Genomic DNA, 21,565 nt, shown 5'->3' on the forward strand with positions numbered 1-21,565 from the left:
ACAAAACCAAACCACGTTCTGCATGTGAACCCTTGGTAATCTTATTTAGGCCCTTGTGATCCCCAAATGCCTGTGGGTTCTGGAAGCTTCCTGGATGGCTGCAGTGGGGTCTGATCTCAGTGCCTTGTGCTCTACCACTGAGCCACACCCTGGCCTTTCATGCTGTAGTTATTTTCCAGATGAGGTCTTATGCTATTTTTACCCAGGGCTGTGCTTTAGACTGCGATCCTCCTATCTCTGCCTCTGAGTGGCTGGGGTGGCAGGCATGCACTGCCATGCCTGGCTTTGGAATTGGCCTTTGAAGTAGAAACAGGAAAGACGGCTTTATGGGCCATCCCTGTGCAGTCTGTGACATGGTGGGATGGGCCACATCGCTGAGAAGCCCTGGGGCCCAGGGACTGGGGGGGTGTGTGGAGTGAGAGGGCTGGAGGGTACCTGGTCCCGCTCCCGCTCCACCTCCTCCAGCTGTAGCATGACGGTGTTCATGCGGTGCTTATACATCTCGCAATCCTTGCCCAGCGTGGAACATTTCAGCTCCAGGTCCTCCTTCTCCTCCAGATACTGTGGAAGAGCAAGGTGAGAAATCAATGCAGGCCACCAGCCATCAATAGGTCAGGGCAGGTGGCTCACTTTCCAGCTGTGCTGCCTGGCGCTGCCCATCCCTCCCCATGTGGCCCAAGCGGTCCAAGAAGCAGCTACCTGACTGAAAGGCATCTGTGGTCGAATGCTGCTCAGTTGGCAATGGATGGGTATGGACCTACTAGGCAATGCGTGGGGAGAACAATGCAGAGGCTATGTGTGCCCTGAGTGTCTTCTTTTCCAAGCCATCTTGGAAAGCAGGTGGCTCACGCCTGGGATCCTAGCTACTCAGGAGGCTGAGATCTGAGTATCACGGTTCTAAGGCAGCCCCGGGGCAGCAAAATCTGTAAGAATCTTATCTCTAGTTAGCCATCAGAAAACCAGAAGTGGTTCTGTAGCTCAAGTGGTAGAGTACTAGCCTTGAGTGAAAAAGCTCAGGGACAATGTCCAGACCCTGAGTTCAAGCCCCATGATGGACAAAAAAAAAAAGAGAGAGCAGAAGTTGCACTGTGGCTCAAGTGGTAGAGCACCAGCCTTGAGTGAAAAAGCTCAGGGATAGTGTCCAGGCCTTGAGTTTAAGCCCCAGTATTGGCTGCCATGCCTACCCTCCCCACCCTCCACAGCTCCTGGTGGGCAGAAGTCAGGGTCAGGCTGGGCGGACGCTGCCCCTGGAGTCCCCTGGTGCACCTGCCTTGTCTCGCAGCTCCTCAGCCTGGCGCACCTCCTCCTGAAGGTTGTAGATCTTATTGACAAGCTCCTGCCGGTCCTCCAGTGCCTCCTTCCGGTCATGTTCCAAGATGTCCAGGATGGCTTTGTCTGAGTCTGGCAGGCTGCGCTTGCCGGCCTGGGTGGTGGGAGAAGCAAGGTGAACGGGAGGGTGGGGACAGAGGAGCCACAGACGAAGAGTGAGTGGAAGGTTTTGTGCTGGCAGAGGCAGGGTTTCTCTTGGGGACCTTAAGCAGCTTATCATCTAAGAAATTGATCGCTTGGAAAGACCCAGAAAGCCCACTGTGCCCAGGGGGAGCCTGTGCCAAGTATTCTGCCAGGAGCAGCAGCTGCTCCTTCAGACACTCGGGTGATGATGAGAAAGACCCCCAGATTCTCAGATGCCACTCCCAAATAGCCTGTAAGCTGCTCCAACTACTGCAGGACTCAGCCTCTGCTTGAAATCCAGCCAGGCCCCCTTAGGGGCCATTCTATAGCATGGAGAGGGGGCATCTTTTCTTTTCCTGCAGAGGTATCTTGGGATGTTGCTGCTCACTGTGCCAGGCGAGGGAGTGGGAGGGGATGGCGGCGTGTTGTTGGGTTTCTGTGTGTCTAAGGGTAAGACTGTTGATGTACATTTTCCCTCTCATGGCACAAGGCATTAATTTCTGGGTGGATGGCGATTCTCAATGCAGGCATCAGTGAGATGACTTTTTTCTTTTTTGCAATACTGGGATTTGAACTCAGAGCCTCATGCTTGCTAAGCAGGTGCTCTACCACCTGAACCACACCTCCTGTTCTTTATTCCTTTTTTTTTTCAAGTAGAATATAGTGTTTTTCCCTAGGCCTGGACCATGATCTTCCTCTCTCTCTCCCACATAGCTGGATGACAGGCGTGAGCCTCCACACCCAGGCAGGGGCAAACTTTTCTTTTTTTTTAAAGTATTATCTTCCATAATGGAATGTCTCTGATAAGGGGGTGTGCTGTGGTCAACCCCACTTCACAGAGGAGGAAAGGGAAATGGCCAAGGCTGACAGGCATCATCTGCACTTTGCAGTTGGCCAAGTGGGACTGTGGACTTACCGGGGCAGGAGTGCGGGCCCCGCCCTGCCCCGCCCCACCCTCACTGTGTCACCAATGGCCTCATCTGGCTCCGCCCTCACTGCACCACTTTGGCCCTGCTCCGCCCTTGCTTGTGTCACCATGGCTTCACTTGGCCCCTCCCCTCCCCTACATCACCGTGGCTCCTCCCACACCTGTATCGCCATGACCCCGCCCTCCTGTGTCACCATGGCCCTGCCCCATCCTCACCTGCATCACCCCAGCAGCGCCTCACCTGGATGACCGACTGTAGCTCCTGGATCTTGGTCTTCAACATCTCGTTCTCTCGCTCCAGCTCCAGGACCTGCTCCTTCTTCGGCCGGCTCTCAATGTCATTCTTCAGTTTCAGCGACTGGTTTCTTTCCAGCTTACATTCCTCCTCCATCTTGTTCAGTCGGTGCTTCAGCTGGTCAATCTGAAATCCCCAGAGGAGCCGAGGGGAGGGGCGTTGGCAGGGGACACGGGAAGTGCCCAGCACCCCCAGATCCTACTGCTTCCCCACACAAGCCAAGCTCTGTCCCTCTGCTCCTTTCTGTTGGTGGTGAGGAAGGACTCAGAGACACTTTTCCGTAAGACACGCCTTCATAACCTTGGCGTTGGAGACTTCCCGGGAGGTTAGATTTTCTTTCTTTTTGTGATACTGGGGTTTGAACTCAGGGTCTTGCACTCCCTAGACAGGGGCTCTGCCAGTTGAACCACACCTCCAGTCTTGTTTTCACTTTCAGATAGAGTCTCATTTTTTTTTTGTTTGTTTTTTTTTTTTTTCGGTTTTTTTTTTTTTTTTTTTTTTCTTTTTTGGTACTGGAGATCAAACCCAGGATGTTGCATTCTAGGCAAGTGCTTTGCCACTGAGCTACATCCCAGGCCAGATAGGGTCTCAATTTTTATCTGATGGATCTTGGATCATAATCCTATGACCTAGCTTCTTGCATAAACAGGATAACAAATGTGAGTTGCTGTGTTGTGTCTGGCTTGTTTGTTGAGATGGGGTCTTGGTAACTTTTTACCCTGACTGGTCTTGAACTGCAGTCCTCCTGATTTCCACCTCCCAGGTATCTGGGATTCTAGGTGTGAGCAATTGCATACAGTTTTTGTTTTTTCCTTTCCTTTCCTTGGATCCTGCCCTCATTCTTCTTCTTCTTTTTTTTCCTTTTCTGTTTTGACTAGAACTCACTATGTAGCCTACACTTCAATCCTCTTACATTTGCCTCTCGATTGCTGGCATTACAGGCATGAACTACTATGCCCAGCACCATTTTCCAAATCGAAACTTGTAAAAGGAATAACTTTAAGAAATGTGACCAAAATGTGACAGGCAGAGTCTGTAGCTTTACAGAGGACAGGGCCACTTGAACTGTCCTGAGACCTTGGCCCTATCGGGAAGCATCTTGGAGAAGAGAAATGACCCAGGTACTTGGATGGCTGGACAGTCTTTCATTCTGACACATCTTTTCATTTTTAGTGTATTTCACTTAGGTGTCGAGAACAGGAGAAAGTTCTAGTGTGCAACTTCTAAGTACTCCCTTCTCTGCCCCAGGTTAATAAATAGCACCAAGACCCCTGGAATTGGTCATGCAAAACAAATTCACTTTGTCCCGGGACGGGGGGGGGGGGGGGGAGGGGAGGGGACACGGGGGATGGGGGCCACACAATTGCAGGCCTTACTCTGCTTAAAACTCAGTGCAGAAACTCAGCAATCCTATAACACAGAGATTCTATCTCTCACAAATGGACAAAACAAAACAAAATAACACCACCACCGAAAAACCTAAGACGAACAGCCAAGAAAGCGATAGAGCCCGAATCTAATACAAAACTTCACCATGCACACTCTGAGCTGAAACGCTCCACTGCCCGTCAGACCACGGACTCAATTCACCTGAATGCTCCTGGATTGTTTACCGATCTGTCTGCCTCACTAAATCCTAAGTCACCGGAGCAGAGCTCAGGTTATTTATCCCCGTGTCCCTCACAGTACTTAGCACAGTGTCTTACACATGGCAGGTGCTTCATAAATATTCTGAGAGTCTATTTTCCACCCAGCAACCAGAGTGATCCTTCTCAGATATAAATCAGCTGTCACTCTCCAGCTCTCAATCCTTCAGCAGCTTCCATCACAACTGGAATAAATCCCACAGTTCTTACCACCGCCCCCATACCTGGACTCCAGCTGGCCCTCTTACCTCTCCCACCTCCTCTAGTACCACTGGCTCATTTGGTTTCAGCCTCACTATCTCTCTTGACATTAAGCCGGGGAAAACCCAAACAGCCCTCTTCCTTGGGGGATCTCTGCAATTATGTTACCCTGACTTGCATGGAGGGTTCCCATTCCTGTTCATCTGTTCCTTTCTTAGATACCCTTCCTGACCATCCTGGATGAAAGACCACTTTGCTAGGTGTGGTGAAGCATTCTTATATCCCTAGCTAATAAAAAGGATTGTTGTTCAAAGTCAATGGGGGCAAAAATTTACAGAGATCTCCAACTCAACAAACAAGCCAGGTGTAGCTATATAGATCGGTCACCCAAGCTGCCTGGGAGGCAGAGGTAGGAGAATCTCAGTCTGAGGCTAGCCTTAGGAAAAATTGGTGAGTGACACTATCTGAAAAATAACTAAAATTTAAGAAGGGATGTCAGCATAGCTCAAGTGATAGAGCACCTTTCTAGCAGGTGTCAAGACCCTGAGTTCAAACTTCAGGACCACCAAAACAAAGCTAATACAAAAGCATCTGGCTTCACTCTGTTCTCCTTCCTGGTAGCCCTTAACCTACCAGGTTCTGATGGATTTGTTTTCTGATTACAATGTGCACTCCCTGACAGGCAGTGATCTCAGCCTTAAGGGTCCGAGCAAGATGACATTTGGTAAATACAAGGAAGGGGTGGATAGCACAAGTCCCCTCCCTCCTCTACTTAGGAAATAAACTGGTGAAGCATGTCAACCATCAGGCTGGTGGGTGTGCACTGATACGTGTGCTGACTGTCCCACAGGGCGGGAAGCAGCATGGAGAGCAATGTAGATACTGGCATGATGGACAGGCCTGGCCCCAAGGGGTGCAGCCTCTGCCAAACAGGTGCTGTGTTTATTTCCTCACTCCTTTTCCTCAGCCTGGTGGTCTGCAGCCGAGGTGCTCCAACCTCCCTGTCACACTGGGGCTGTAGTCTCCGATTTCTCTTCTCACCTTTCCTGAGACAGGGTACAAGTGTGCATGTTTGCACATGTGCAGAATGAATCTAGGTGCAGTGAGCGCATGGGGGCTTCGTGCGTGTGCAGATCTGCACACATGCAGAGTGGATCTAGGTGCACTGAACTCATGGGGGGTTTTAATGCCTGTGTCGAACATGTGCAGACTGGATCTGGATGCATTAAGCTCCTAGAGGCTTTGAGCAGAGAGAGAGAGAGAGAGAGAGAGACCCAGGCACAGGTGTCTGCTCACGCATGCGCAGGACGGCTGTAGACCCTTTCCCCCCCTCCCCTCATCTGTGTGGGCAGAAAGGTCGGGCCGCATTGAGGTGTGTGTGGGAGCTGAGAGCGTTTGTCTGCAGGTGCCCATGATTTAAAAAAAATGATATTTCTATTAATTTATTAAAGAGAGGAAAACATTCCAGTAGACTTGTGGTTCTGAAGTGTACTTCAAGGCCTGAGCTAGCAAAAAGCAAGAAAGATGGACGGCCCCACTGCAATGGGCGGGCGCCATCCAAACGCTGCAGCTATTAAAAATAACGCGTGCCCCACCTCGAGCTGGAGGTCCCGGCTCCTCATCACGGCCATGTTCTTCTCCTCGCTGAGCTGGGCGTAGCGCATGGCCAGGTTGTAGTTGTCGTCCTTGACCTTGGCCAGCTCGTCGTTGTAGCCGTCGCGCTCCTCCTTCATCTTGTGGTAGCGGTCCTGGAAGGTCTGCAGCTCCACCCGCGTCAGCAGCAGCTGCTTCTTCTCGTCCTCCAGCTGCCGCGCCTTGGCCAGCAGCTCGCAGCGCTGCAGGTCCTTGGCCTTCATCTGCTGCTGCAGCTTGATGACCTCGTTCATCAGGAAGTGCGTGAGGCCCTCGTGGCCCTCCTCCACTGTGGAGAAGGGGCGTTGGGTCAGGCCCCAGGGCTGAGGAGGGGGTGGGGAGGGGGAGGTCTGCGGGGGGGGGTTGAAGGGGAAGGGGACAGGTGTCATCTATTCACTCATTCATTCAACAACATCTTGGTAAGCGCTGTTGAGCCCTTTAGCACTAGGGAGTCAAGGTGAGCAAAACAGCCTGGTCTTGGGAGAGCTTCTTGTCTAGTAAGAGGAAAAGACATTAAAAAAGAAAAAAAAAAAAAGGGAAGTGGTGCTGTGGCTCAAAGCGGTAGAGTGCTAGCCTTCACTGGCCAAAGCTCAGGGGCAGTGCCTGGGCCCTGGTTCAAGCCCAGGACGGTAGAAAGAAAGAAAGGGAAGAAAGAAAAAAGAAAGATGTCCCACTACAGATGAATGGGTCAAAAATTGCGGTACCTATATACAATGGAATATTATACAGCCATTAGAAAGGACAGAATAATGGCATTCTTTTTTTTTCTTTTTTTGTGGGTTGTAGGGCTTGAACTCTGGGCCTGGGTGCTGTCCCTCAGCTTTTATCTCAGGGCGAACGCTCTACTGCTTGAGTGGTTTTCTAGCAGTTTGTTGGAGATAAGAGTCTCACAGACTTTTCTGCCCAGGTTGGCTTTGAACCGTGATCCTCAGATCTCAGTCTCCTGAGTAGCTAGGATTATGGGCTTGAGCCACTGGCGCCTGGCTAATAATGGCATTCTTAGGGAAATGGATGGAACTAGAACAAATCATTTTGAGTGAAGTGAGCCAAGAGCAGAGAGACAAATGGCACAAGGTCTCCCTGATATGTGGATGTTAAATCCAAAATGTAAGGAGATAGAACAAAGTAAACAGGACTTAAGAAACAAAGGACTTCCAATCTGTCATATCATTTCTAAATGACTCCATGTTCTTGACCACATATATAGTATATAAACATGCACATCTGAGGGAAGCTAGGAGGAGGGCACAGAATCAGAGGGAAACGGGAAAATATACAACAACTTACACTAAGCCAAAGGAAAGAAATGTACCTATCACCCCATGTGGAAGAAATAGTTGTATTGTCAAAGCTCATAGAATTCACAAACTTTATAGGCCATGATAATGACAATTTGCCTTATGAAAGTTAAAATGTATTTGTGACTTTAACTAAGTATCACTATCTCACAATACTGTGAAATTTGTGAAATTTATGTAACCACTTATAGCAATAAAAATTATTAAAAAAGAAGGAAGAAAGGAAGGAAGGAAGGGTCAGGTCACACCCAGAGAGCATTAGTCTGTGAGTATTTCACAAAGTGAAGGTATAAGAGACTATGATTATGTGTGGTGGGGGAACCAGAGCCGCTCTGGGGGGCAGTGGTTAGAGAAGGGAGAATTTTTCCTCAGGGGAAAAGAGTATCATCCTAGAAGGTAGACAAGCATAGCCATGGCCACTTGGAGGAGGGAGGGTCTTGGCATATTTCCAGAAGTGAAGGATGATTCAAGTGTTTGAGCAAGGGAAAAGAGGAAGGAGAGAGCGCAGGAGATGGAGGCAGAAAGGTGAGGCCAGGAGGACTTGGGGGTTCCCTGTGATCACATTAAAGACCCAGGTCTTTATATGGAGAAATGGAAAACCATAGAAGAGACCTAAGTAGGAGACGGGGCATGAAGAGGATGAAGAAAGCCTTGGATCCGGCCAGGAAATGAATGAAGGGGGTGGGAGGGGCTGGCCTGGAGATAGAAGACTGATAGAAGAACATTTAGGAAGGAAGATTATGTAGACGTGATGTCCCAGGGCTCTGGCCCAAGACCCTGGCAAGAGAGCAGGCAAGATGGAGGTAAGTTGCAGGGGATCAAAGGCCCATCTGCTTACCCCCTCCTCCCAGTCCCCAGCACCACAGATGAGGCATGTCATGGACACCCCCAACCCCTGGCTCTTGTTTGTTTTGCCCTTGTCACCTGCCTTTCACCATCAGGTGAAATTCATGGTAGATAGCCCAAAAGTCCAGCATGTGACAGACTCACAGCCTTCACATTGTCCTTCTGCAGGACACATGTCTCCTAGTAGAGGCTACATACTTCCGATGGTAACGTCACTCACCCACGATGGTGGAGAATCTTCGAGTGGGTTCCTTCCCCGTCACTAGTTTGTACAGTTCTGGGTAGTAAAATTCTAGGCTCTCCAAGAAAACCACATAACCCCTTTGCCCTTTGGTATGCAGAATGTCCAACAATCGACCTGAAAGGAAAAGCAAATCAGCCCTGACTGGACAGGAGTGGTCTGCATTTGTAAGTCTTATTCTGATTGTGTCTCCACCAACTTCTAGCATTTCTGAGATGGATCTTGGAGTCCAGATAATGCCAATCAACTTGTCAGGCCCTCAGCAGGGCTTTGGTGAATACTTATCTATCATTGTAGATATGGGTAGAAATGGGATATGTAGAATCTTAGTCACAGGAACTCAGGAGTTTTGGGTTTTTCTGATTGGCCAGGGCTAAGACCACCCACACATGCATTAGCTTTTCTGTGGCTGACAGAGGTTGGAAGCATAGGGGATATATAGGGATTCTGGGTATTTGAGTGGGAGCTAGGGAAAGTCACAGAAAAGAGGAAGAGCTCTATGATCTTCCTTAGGTCATTTGGGGGTGTGCCATTAGGGAGGATTGTGAGACCCCAGTCACTCTGAGGCTTACTGGTGGGAAATGAGTTCTCTTCTCCACACCCTGCCAAGAATCACCTCCATGGAGCTGAGCTCTTAGCAGCTTACCCTTGAGCCTCCCAAACTTTGAGCCAAAAACTTCTTTTCTTTACAAAGTTAGCCTGACTCAAGTATTTTGACATAGTACTAGAAACACAGATGAACACATTCCTAAATGCACTTATTGTGTATACTTCTTGGCCCTTCATTAAACATTTTATTTTTAGATATTTTTTCTTTTGAGGTCTTAACACTCTACCTTTTCCCCAGGACAGACATGATAAATACATTTTATCTCATGTCACTTCTGATTGTTTGGTGAAGCTGCCTGGCACTCTGTGTTCAGAAGGATTCCAGAGTCACACGGGAGCTCACTGGGAAGTCATGATGTTCTTAATTAAGGATGTCTCCCATGGGGGCAGAACAGAGTCAAGGCCTAGGAACTGCTTATTATCACCTGTGCCACAGGGACAGGGAGCTCTCATCCCAGAGACAAATACATTTTATATCACAGTCTAGGACCCAAATAAAGAATACAGCCTAGATGTTCAGTGTATACATGGTGCAGGAAACTAAAGCAAGCACTAGAGACTGCTGGAAAAGCCTATGGACCCCTTCTCAGAATAAGGTTGCTTAACAGATTAAATATCTCAGCAGCAAAGGAAATTGGTGACAATGCAAGTTATCAAATAGTAAACAAATGTGTGGTTCTGTAACAAACATACTTTTACATGAATGCTCCACAGTTTAAAACTTGGTTTAATAACTGCTGTGATTTTTGAGTGAGAAATGCATTTGAAGACATTTGCAAAGATATAATGTGACATCAAGGTATTTATTTACTTGTACTGAGCTTTGAACTCAGGGCTTCAGGATTCCATAGATAAGTACACCAGGCCTAGTTTACTTGTTGGGATTGGGTCTTGCTAATTTTTTTCCCCCAGGTTAGCCTTGGCCATCAATCCTCTCATCTTTGCTTTGCAAGTAGCCAATATTACAGGCAGAGGCCACCATACCTGGCATGTTTATGTGTTCATTTACTGGTAATCAGGGCTTGAACTCAGGACCTTGTGTTCTTGTTTGGCTTTCTTGCTGATGGCTATTGCCCTACCACTTGAGTCATATCTCCAGTCCAGCTTTGTATGGTTATTTGGAGATCAGAGTCTCATGGACTGTTCTGTTTGGGCCAACTTGGAATCTCAATCCTCCAGATCTGTTTCTTGAGTAGCTAGGATTATAGGTATGAGCTACCAGCGCCTGGCTGTTTGCTGTTTTCTATTTGTTGACAAAATTCATAGGTATTACAAATCACTAGTACGATTCATTGTTTGCTGACATAATTGAAGGTGGTGCTAAAATTCAGGTTAGCAATGTCAATCAGATGCCAATTCCAGGGGTTTGGGGGTGTGGTTGAAGTGGTGAGGAGCTCCTACCTAGGGAATACAGGCCCTGAGTTCAAACCCCAGAACCACCTAATAAACAAGAGGTGTGAATTCCACCCTCTGGCAATTTGAAGGACCATTTGAGTTATACCCAGAGGTAGCTCAGTGGGGACGGTGATGGGCAGTGGTCCATGGATCCCTGGCTTGACAGTCTTGAGCCAGGTGTGTGTGTTGGGGGGAAAGTGGGGAAATGGGGTGCCTTGCCTCTGGCGCCCCTGGTGGCCACCTCTGTTACCTGCACGGTTGATTTTGGAGGGCAGGGTGGGAGCGCTCAGCACTTCATCCTCATCCTGCTCATCAATGACCTTGCACTGCCGCAGGTAGGGCGTGAGCTTTGCGGGGTTGATGTAGCGGCTGAGCATGTGCCGATTGCATTCCACGTTCTCCCACAGGGCGTCCTCCTCGTCCTTCAGAGTCTCCATGTAGTCCTCCATCTCCAGGCCTTCTCCTGGGATGCCTAAACCCCAACAAGGTGGACCAAAGAGTTCAGGATAGCCCTGTGCACTCCTCTGTGAGTATCTGGATAAGTTTTATTATTTCTTTTAAAATTTTATCGTAAAGGTAATGTACAGAGGGGTTACAGGTAATGAATACATTTCCTTTTGAACAGTGTCCCTCCCTCCCTCATTCTCCCCCAGTTTTTCCCCTCCTGATTTTCCTCCCCACCACCCAAGTTGTATAGTTCATTTTCAACATAGTGTCTAGTGGGTTCCACTGCTGAATTGGTTCACCCTTTGTCCCACCATTTCTGTTCTTCCCCTTCCTCTCCCCGTATCAGATAAACATATATACAAGACAAAGGGTACAGAAAAAAAAAAACAACCAGTGACAGAAGGGAATAAACCAGAGGAAAAATAAGAAGAAAAAAGAACCACAAACAATACAATAATAAAAAAAAAAACCTCTTGCTTCTATTTCTTGGCGTTCATTTCGATAAGCATCGTTTTACATAATCATATGCACATAGCTATTGAGCCCTTGTGATCCGCTCCTAAGAATATCCCCCTTTGTTCTCACTGTGAAAGTTTAGACTGCTGTTTAATCAACCATGCTCAGGTGTAATTATCTGTCTTTTACTATCCATTGGGTTTACTTATAGATACACAGGCCCATTCTAATAACTACAAATGAGGGAAACCATGCAGCCTATATGTCTTTGGTTCTGGCTTACTTTGCTTAGAAAATGTGGTACAGGGCTGGGAAGATGGCTCAGTGGTGGAGTGCTTGCCTTGCATGCATGAGGCCCTGGGTTCGATTCCTCAGCACCACATAAGAAGAAAAAGCTGGAAGTGGCACTGAGGCTCAAGTGGTAGAGTGCTAGCCTTGAGCTGAAGAGCTCAGGGACAGCACCCAGGCCCAGAGTTCAGGCTCCACAACCGACAAAAAACAAACAAACAAACAAAAAACTTCCTTAAAAAAAAAACTTTCTTTAGAAAATGTGGTACATATACACAATGGAATTCTATGTTCCCGTCAGAAAGAATGACATTGCCCCATTTGTAAGGAAGTGGAAAAACTTGGAAAAATTATGTCTTGGTAATGTAAGCTGGCTGGATACTGGTAGCTCACCCCTATAATCCCAGCTTTTAGGGAGGCTGAGATCCAGAAGACTGAAGTTCAACACTAAACCAGGCAGAAAAGATGCTACCTCCCAAATAAGAAGCATAAAATTTCACTCACATGTGGTTCAAATGAGATAGTGCCTACCTAGGAAGGAAACTGAGAGAGTGCAAGAAGCCCTAAGCTGAAACCCTTACTGGAAAAAGAAAAAAAGCTCCCCTTGTATAATTAATTGATATTAACAAGAAATAAGTACAATAGAGACATATACAAAGTATATATGCGAGAAGGGAGGATTTGAACATCAATACAAATACATATTTATATCTAAACACAATGTTGGTGTGTGTGTATGTGTGTGTGTGCGTGCGTGCACACGCATGTGTGTGCATGCTGGTATTTGGGCTTGAACTCAGGGCCTTGCATTCTTGCCTGTTTTTTTTTTTTTTTTGCTCAGGATTGGTGTTCTACCATTTGAGCCCCACCTCCACTGGTTAATTGAAGATTATAGTCTCATGGACTTCTCTGCCTAGGTTGGCTTTGAACTGTGATAATCAGATCTCAATGCCTTCAGTAGCTAGGATTACAGGAATGAACCCCTGGCTCAGGCTTAATCATAAAGTTTTAAACCTTTTTAAGGAAAATACACGTAGATCTAATTCAATCTTTTTATTTCGTTTTGCTTTGATTGAAACAGAGTCTTAATAGGCAGCCTAAGATAGATTTGAATTCACAATCCTCCTACTTTAGCCTCCTGGGTATTGTGTTACAAGTATGCACTACTACACCCTACATACTTCATTTTTTTCCCTCTTTCCTTTCTTCTCTCTTCTCTCCCACACCCCTCCCCCGTTTCCCTCTACCCCTGGTGGCCCTAGGGATTGAAATCAGGGTTTCACACTTGCTAGGCAGTCATTCTACCTCTGAACAAGGCCCTTTGCGTGTGATTTTTTTGAGGTAGGGTTTCACTTCCCTTTAAGGTATGTTCCTGGAATGTGATCCTCCTCTTTTAGGTTTCCTGTCACTGTGGAAATAACAAGTTCACACCACCATGTTCAGATTCTTCTGTTGAAGTGGACTCTTGTGGACTTTTCTTCCTAGCTGTCCTGGAACCCTGAGCTTCCTGATCTCACCTTTCTAAGTAGCTAGGATTGGAGGAGTGAGCCAAGAGTGCTAGGGTAACACGGTCAGTGTGAAGGGCATTTTCTTCATTTCATGAAGAAACTATCCCTTTTAATGTCACTATTTTTCTCTAAGAACTGTCCTTCCTGCTTAGAAAAGTATGCTTTCTAGACTCTCCTACTAATGGAGTTATACAATGTAGTCTTTTGTGGCTGGTTTCTTTCATTTAGAATAATTTAAAAAATTCACTAATGTTGAAGCACATATCAGATCTTCATGAAAAAAAATTGCCAAATGATTTTTTATGCTGGCCTTGGAGCATGATCCTACCTCTTCTTCCTGCATATAGCTGGAATTGCAAGCACTTGCTACCACACCTGGCTTGTTCTTTGAGATTTAAGAGTCACACTAACTTTTTGCCAGGGCTTCCCTTGAACCACGATCCTCCTATCTTCACCTCCCAAGTAGCTAGGATTACAGGTGTTAGCCACTGTCCCAGATCCCAAATGATTTTTCATTGTATGGATATGACATGTGTTGTGTGGCCCATCATCCACAGGTGGACGTTTGAGTTATTTCTACAGTATGAGCAGTGTGCTGCTGTGGGCATTCCTGGGCAGCTGTTTGTGTGGATAGATGTTTTCATCCTTGTACGAGAGGAATTCCTGAGACATATGGTTGGTGTGCATGTAACGTTTTGCAGCATACAGCAGCCACGCCATCTTGCATTCCCATGAGTAATGTCTGGGCTCTCCTTTGCCACATTCTTGCTAATGCTGGCTCTCCTCTGTCTTTTATTACAGTCATTGTGCTGAATGTGAAGTAGAGTCTCACTGTGGTTTGGTTTTGCATTTTCCTAATGACTAATGATATGGAGCATCTTTTCATTTGCATATTGGCCATTTGTGAAGAGAATTATCTATTCAAATCCTTTGCCCATTTAAAAATTGAGCTGTTGGTCTTTTTATTATTGTGTTGTAGGAATATGCTGGATGCATATCCTTTATTAAATGTGTGACTTGCAAATATTTTCTCCCTTCCTGTCAGGTGTACTTTCATATTCTTAGAGTCTAAACTTGGGCCAGGTGTGGTTCAGATACTCAGAAGGTAGAGATAAGAGGATTGTGATTGGAAAAGTTAGAGCTTATCCCCAAAACAAACTGAAACAAAAGAGGTGGGCACCTGGCTCAAGTGGTAGAGCATCTGCCTAGCAATCAAGGTCTTGCATTCAAATGGTACTAAAAAAAAAGAATCTAGTTTAAAAATTAAATTCTGATGTCATATAGTTGTTTTTTTCTTCCATTTTGATTTTGGAACCCATTAAAAAAGTAATTATTGCCAGGTGTTGGTTGCTCACGCCTATAATCCCAGCTACTTAAGAGGCTGAGATCTGAGGATTGTGGTTGGAAGCCTGGGAAAGTCTGTGAGACTCTGATCTCCAATTAATCACCAGAAAGCTGGAAGTGGCTCAAGTGGTAGAGTGCTAGTTTTGAGCAATAAAACTCAGAGGCTGCACTCAGACCCAGAGTTCAAGCCTCAGCATCTGTACATACACACACACACAAATGTCATTGTTTACCTCTTGGGTTGGTGGTGTAACTCAAGTGGTAGCATGCCAGCTGGAAAAGCACAAGGCACTGGTATCACAAACAAACAAAACAAAACCCCCCAACAGTTACTTTTATTTTTTTCTTACAGTTTTATACTTTAGCTCTTACATTCAGCACTGTAATCTGTTGTGTGTATGTTACAAATCAGGTGTGTCTCACTGCAGAGTCTCACATGTGGATAGCTCCTTGTTCCAGAGAATTCACCCCCCAAAAACTATTCTTTCCCCATGGAGTGAGCTTGGACTCCTAGTTGAGAATCAGATGATCCTAAATGCGGAAGTTTGTTTCTGGACTTTCCAGCTGACCACACTCAAGTCTGTTTGTTTTTATGCGAGAACCGCACTGCTTTCCATAGTCTTGTAATAAGTTGGGAAGTAGGAGCCTATCCCCCATCCTTGGTACCCTATTACTCTTTTTCAAGATTGTTTTGGAGATCATGCGCCCCTTTATGATTCCAGGTGAGTTGTAGGATTTGCTTGCCAATTTCTGAGAGAAAGGTAACTGTTTTTTTGTTTTGTTTTGTTTGTGTTTTGGCAGTAGTGGGGTTGGAACTCAGGGCTTTGCCCTTGTTAGGCTGGCTTGCTTGCTCAGTGGGTGCTCTACCACCTGAGCTATGACTCCAGCCCAACTTTTTGCTGGAGATTTTAGAGATACGAGTCTCACAGGCTTTTCTGCCTGGGCGGCCTCAATCCTCCAGATTTTAGCATCCTGAGTAACTAGGATTACTGGCATGAGCTGCTAACATCTGACTAATTTATTGTTTTTTGTAAGGTACGCCCTGGGAAGGCGGAGCAGACTCCTCCTGCCTCTTGGTTAAGTCTCCACCCAGTACTTGTGTCACCTAAGTAACTGGCACACTTGGAGGCAGTCACCCCCCCCCCCAAGATCACATCTACATCTGGTGTGGCTACACCTTCTCCTGCCCCTGGTTTTGATAAATCATGGCCTGGCTATGGTTAGACCTTTTTTAATCCCTGCTGCTTTGGCTTCCAACTTGACCAGAGGCGGCCTGGAGCTTGAAAATAAACCTTGCCTTTGCCTGTATACCATGGGCTGCTCTCTTTCCTCGGCTGCCAATTTAATTTACCTAATAGTTTTAATAGTAGATGACTTTTGATATTCTAAAGGTAGGATCATGTCATCTGCAAATAGGGACAGTTTTACTTCTAGCTTTCAAACTGGGGCTCTTTTATCCCTCCTTCTCACTAGCTGTCCTGTGATGTATTACATTTATTATGTATCCACGAGTCCCCCATATTCCGAGCTCATTCATGCACAGCTTACCTTTCTGTGCTACATTGCCTTGAGCCTAATACCCAGTGGCACCCATGCATCCTGGGTGGAGCCTGTTGCCCACGACACCCTCCCATTCAGGACAACAGGGCACCAGGGTGCTCATTTTCACCTAAGAAGGAAGACATCCTTCCTTTCCTCTTCTCAGGCAGCCAGCATTCTAAACCAGCGCTACCATGAGTTATTTATGAATAAACACGCAGCAGGCCTTGCTGCTACTTATCAACAACTGCTAACAGAATCACATCCTATTTCCCCCCCTCGGAAATCCCAACCCACATGATTCCAGGAGAACGGGTGTCTTGTGAACTGCCAAAGTGGCTTTTGTGTGGCACCCACCCGCGGTTTCTAGACAAGCTTGTGCAGTGCCTCATGGCCCAGGCCGTGTGCAGGGAAGCTGCTGCTCATGGTGCACTGGAGCTCCCAGGCCAAGTGATGGGAAACGGATGGCAGGAGTTTGCCTTCATCTTGGGCAGTAACTCAGAGAAAGGAGACCCTGAGACTGATCTTTTAGTTGTTCCAGTGATGCCCGGGATCTCTGCGCCCAGGGTGGGATCTGAGGATTCCCTGGGGCACAAATGTCTGGAATGTCATCCAGATGGCAGGGCAGAGAGATGGAAAGAGGTTGGGCCTGGTGGAGGATTTGCAGAGTGGCTGAGAGGTGCAGCTGCAGGAGAGAATGGCAGGTCAGGTGCTAACAGCTTGTACTTCTGTGGGGCTCTGAAGTTCTGTACTTAGGAATCATGCTTCCTGTCTCTCACAGACAGCATGGCTGTGGAGGCTGGGTGTGAAACTAGCTGCAGGGGGCTTGGTGCCATGGCAACGCTTCCTGCAGGGCCCTGGGTGGCAGAGCGGCCACCTGAGTGGAGCAGGAAATGACTAGGATAAAACCTTCTTCCCACCACAGGCAAAGGGGCGCCTCTTCCTCAGAGGGAGGCAGCCACAGACCTCAGGTCTCACAGAGGCGGTGATATCATGAATGCCCAGCGCTGCACCCTGTGGGTCAAGTAGGGCTGAAGTGCTTGTGACATTTCCTGAGTGCCATTCTAGGGGGCACAGAGGGTTCTGAGAAACTTCTGACATAGTGCTCACAGTCTGGAGGTACAGGCCAACTATCTACACAGGTAACAATTCATGGTGAGGGTAGCACCCGGAAGTCCATGTAAAGGGTGGCACCAAACGCACAAGTGTAACAGGAAGGGCCCAGCCTTGGGCTGTCTGCCTGCCAGGCACCATGCCTGACCCTTTATAGAAATTGTTTTATCACAGCCACCCTGAGAGGTGGACATGGCCCCCTGTTTTGTAGACAAAGAAAGTAAGATGCAGAAAGCCCAAACAACCTACACTGAGTCCAAACTGGTCCTCTCTACTGGGGCCTGCCCCATATTACAGCGCCCCAAGGTTCCTCTTAGACAGCAGGTGCCATTTTTGAATGGGAATTTACTGGCAAGAGGGAGAGGTAGGAGAGAACAAAAGGAGCCAGGCATGGTAACACACACTTGTAATCCCGGCCACCTGGGAGGCAGAGCTAGAAGGATCATGACTTCAAGACCAGCGCTGGTAAAATATTAAACAATATTAGAAATGTTAGACGATATTCTGTCTAAAAAAAAAAAAAACAGAAAAAGGGCTGGGGCATGGCTTCAGAGGTGACATGCGTCAGTTCCTAGTATGAGAGGAAAAAGAAAAGAAAAGCATGCTGAAGTAAGGGTCAGAACTCGCAGGGAAAAGCCTGGGAGTGAGGCCCACGGCTGGACCGCCCTCCTTCCGCTTGGTGCACCTGTAGGGGCCGCCACGAGTGTAACTTCAGAGCGTCCTCTTTTAGAGAAGAGACGCTAACACTGCACAGAGCCATTTCTGCCTAACGCCTTTATGATGCAACCTCATTGTGCCCAGAGGGGTCCTAGCCGCTGTGTTTGTGACATACATTAAGCGTGCCCAGCAGTGTTCCGTCTGTTGTGATGCAATCTAGGCGCACCAGAAGCATTCCTGTACACCATGTTTGTGGCGTCAATCAAGTGCGCTCAGAAGCACTCCTGTTGGCCATCTTTCCCTCTTGATTGCTGATCCTAGTCTGAGCATGCTCAGTAACGCATGTTGGAGCACTCACCCCAGGTCTAGACTTATGAAATGGTAACCCCTCCGTACAACACCTTCATCATAACAAAATTAAGGGGAAAAAAAAACCAACAAAAACCAAACCAAAACAAAAACAACAACAACCCTGACAAGTTCAAGGCTCCTGGGCCAGGCTCCAAGGGGAAGGGTGAATCTGCTCACCTTCATCTGGGAAGCACAGGATACAGAGACCACATACCCATGCACAAGTCCCAGCACAGCTGTTCACTCCCTCTGCCCTCATTTGTCGAAGACATTTATCATATGAATGTCATAATACATTTGCTGTTATAATAAATTTCACAATGTCGACCTTGATCTCTGGGGGTCTGTGTGATTTACCTTCTGTAACCTCACAGACTTGCCACTGCTGTGCCCCCAGCATGCTGGATCCTTTGACTATCTCCCAAATTCAGGCTAATGTCAGATCTCAGCCCCTTCTTCTTCCCCTCTACCAAGTCTCTCTGTCTAGCTTTTCAACATAAAGCCAATAAGACAGGTAAAGTACCTGGCATGTGTAGATGCTCAATGCACAGGAGCTGATGAACAATTATTGAAGTCTGACTTTTACACTTCCTGGTGGGATCTCATCCTTTTTGGAGCCAGTCTCTTGTTGGATTGAGAGTTGAGATGGCTGGGATCTGAAAAGGGAAGATAATCAAACTTGGAGTAGAGGAGAAAAGAAGAAATCAAATTTGGAGGGTGCTCTGAAGCCAGGTGTAGTTGCTTATGCCTGTAATTCCCAGCTACTTGGGAGGCAGAGATAGGAAGATCATAGTCAAAGCCCAGCTGAGGTAAAAGTACGAGATCCGGTCTGGAAAACTAAAATCTAAAACGTGGAGCATAGCCCCAAGTGGTAGAGTGCCTGTCTAGAAAGTGCAAGGCCCTGAGTTCAATCCCCCCTATGACCTAAAATACAAATAAGGGTGCTGTGCTTTGGAAGAACATGGCAGGAAGTGAAATTCTGAGGTGGGACGGCGTCAGGGGACAGTACAGGTGTACATTCCAGGGGGAAAGCGTTTCTGTTATGTCCAGTCTCAAGGATGACCCGGGACGACCCACCACAGGTCCCCAGATCTTCAGGATCGGGGAGCTGGTGGCCTCGTGGTATCTCACGGCCAGCAGGGCGGATCTTCATGGGGCTCTGAGCAATGCTGTGATCAGTGGTGAATTCATTCGCTCAAAGGCAGCAAGCCACATCCCCAACCAGAGAGTTGCTTTCACTGTGAATTACACCCTCGGCCTCGTGGGCAGGAACACACCACAGCCCCACAGCCCACGGTGATTTCCCAAGGGATGCCTTCTTTATGGGGTCTGACAAGGGACAGGGCCGCCGCCTCACCCAGCACAGCTGTTCAAGGCCACTGGGGAGGTTTGTGAGGAAGGGGCGGAGCTGCTTGGAACAGGCAGGCCCACAACCAGGACAGGTGGGGTTCAAGCCCTGCGGAGGCAGGAGTGGACTTGAACTCTTGGGGTCTCCAGAAGCTGCTCTGAGTCCCCCTACATGGGAGGGACAGGGCCCCTGGGAGAGGCAGCTATAAGCAGGAGCTTGCTTGGTTTGGGCATGAATCACTGTGACATCAGATCACAATTGAAATCCTAAGAAACTCTGTGTGTGTGTGTGTGTGTGTGTGTGTGTTTTCAATACTGAGGCTTGAACTCTAACTTGCTCAGCTGGTGCTCTACCATTGTAGCCATACCTCCAGCCTAGATTTTTGTTGATTAACTAGAGGAGGCTAATGACCTTTTCGGCTCAGAATAGCCTCCAACCAGATCTCAGCCTCCTGAGTACCTAAGGTTACAGGTCTGAGCTACTGGTACCCAGCTGTAAGAAACCTTTGATTGTAAGCAGAGTTGTGATTAAAGGTTGCCACCATTGGTCCTCATGCTCTAGTTTCTTCTGGGTCAATACTGAGTGAGGAAACTGAGGTACAGGTCAGCCAATAGAGAGACTGGGCTTTTTCTGGTCATGGAACTTTGACTAAAGCCTTTGGGTACCTGGTCCTAAGATCAGACAACATTTCTAGGGCTCTATTTTGGCAGGTTCATCTCTTGATCACTTAAGCTGGTGACTTCCAGGGATGAAGGTATAGTCACGAGATGGAGGCAGCATCTACTACACCAGACTGCTTGCTTTGTGCCAGGCACCATGTTAGATGTCATTGACCAACCTTACGAATTGTTTGAAGCTGGGCTTGGTGGTGTATACTTTTAATCCCAGCTTCTCAAAAAGTGGAGGCAGGAGGATCTCCAGTATAAAAAGGGACTGGGGCATGGTTCAAGTGGTAGAGCTCTTGAAAAGCATGTGTGAAGTCTTAGGTTCTGTCTCCAGTAGTACATAGCACAAACCAAATACCTTTCAGCAGTGGAGGTGTCCTCATCAAAACCACCATTTACAGCTAACAAAATAAAGCTTGAAGCTGGGTGCTGGGGGTTCACACCTGTGATCCTAGCTACTCAGGAGGCTGAGATCTGAGGATTGCAGTTCGAAGCCATCTTAGGTAGGAAAGCCTGTGAGATTCTTATCTCCAATTAACCATCAAAGAGCTAGAAGTGGAGTTGTGGCTCAAGTGGTAGAGCACCAGCATTGAGTGAAAAAGCTAAGAGACAGTGCCCGGGCTCTGAGTTCAAGTCCTAGTCCCAACATGAAAGAAAGAAAGAAAGAATAAAAGAAAGAAAGAAAGAAAGGAAGGAAGAAAGAAAGGAAGAAAGGAAGGAAGGAAGGAAGGAAGAAAGGAAGGAAAGAAAGAAAAGTAAGACAGGCAGGCAAAGAGAGCTTGGAGAAGTTCAATGTCATTTGGCAAAAAGGGAAAATTTGGTCTTGAGATTCTTTCCTTCATTTAATTCATACCCAGCCTGTGTTTTTAATTACTTTTTAGGACTGGGGCATGGTTTCTGTGGTAGAGTGGCTCTGAGTTCAAACTCCACAATTCCCTCAACCCCCTACCCAAGTTGCCTTTATAAAGGGCTATGATGGAAGGTGTGCATACAGAAATTGAAGTTGTCATCTTAACGTAAGAGATGGAACTAAGACCGGGTTCTACAAAGACAGACTGGTGTGAATCCATGGGGGAAGCCATTTGTTCCCTGGCTAAGCCCAGATGCTGCTTTTAGCTGCCTCTCACTTAAGAGCAATCAGAGCCAAAGAAAGGTTGGCTTCTGAGGGAAATCTCTACCTGAAGGCAGAGATCAAGAGATAATCCGAGGACAGAAACTTGTAGGGAGCAGAGAATACAGTGAATAAGAGAAAACTTTTTGTTTTTTTCAGTCTGGTCGTGGGGCCTGAACTCTGGGCCTGGGTGCT

The 21,565-nt window shown here is 47.3% G+C and overlaps 1 protein-coding gene across 7 annotated transcripts in view; it reads right to left on the reverse strand.

Moving 5' to 3' along the window:
* Card11 (caspase recruitment domain family, member 11) overlaps nucleotides 1-21,565 on the reverse strand; it is a 77,335-nt gene that overhangs the window by 21,532 nt on the left and 34,238 nt on the right. For 6 of the 7 annotated variants that reach the window (XM_013023508.1, XM_013023507.1, XM_013023505.1 and 3 more), the window contains 7 exons: nucleotides 18,770-18,902; nucleotides 10,794-11,015; nucleotides 8,519-8,656; nucleotides 6,118-6,443; nucleotides 2,622-2,801; nucleotides 1,271-1,423; nucleotides 436-561 (listed from right to left, as the gene is read on the reverse strand). In XM_013023508.1, coding sequence (XP_012878962.1) covers nucleotides 436-561; nucleotides 1,271-1,423; nucleotides 2,622-2,801; nucleotides 6,118-6,443; nucleotides 8,519-8,656; nucleotides 10,794-11,015; nucleotides 18,770-18,776 — 1,152 coding nt within the window. In that variant the 5' untranslated portion in view covers nucleotides 18,777-18,902. Of the gene's footprint in view, nucleotides 1-435; nucleotides 562-1,270; nucleotides 1,428-2,621; nucleotides 2,802-6,117; nucleotides 6,444-8,518; nucleotides 8,657-10,793; nucleotides 11,016-18,769; nucleotides 18,903-21,565 lie in introns of all 7 variants that reach the window. The other variant, XM_013023504.1, reaches the window with a different exon arrangement.

The sequence above is a fragment of the Dipodomys ordii genome, unplaced genomic scaffold (genome assembly GCF_000151885.1).
Source record: "Dipodomys ordii isolate 6190 unplaced genomic scaffold, Dord_2.0 Scaffold68, whole genome shotgun sequence".
NCBI classification, from domain to species: domain Eukaryota; kingdom Metazoa; phylum Chordata; class Mammalia; order Rodentia; family Heteromyidae; genus Dipodomys; species Dipodomys ordii.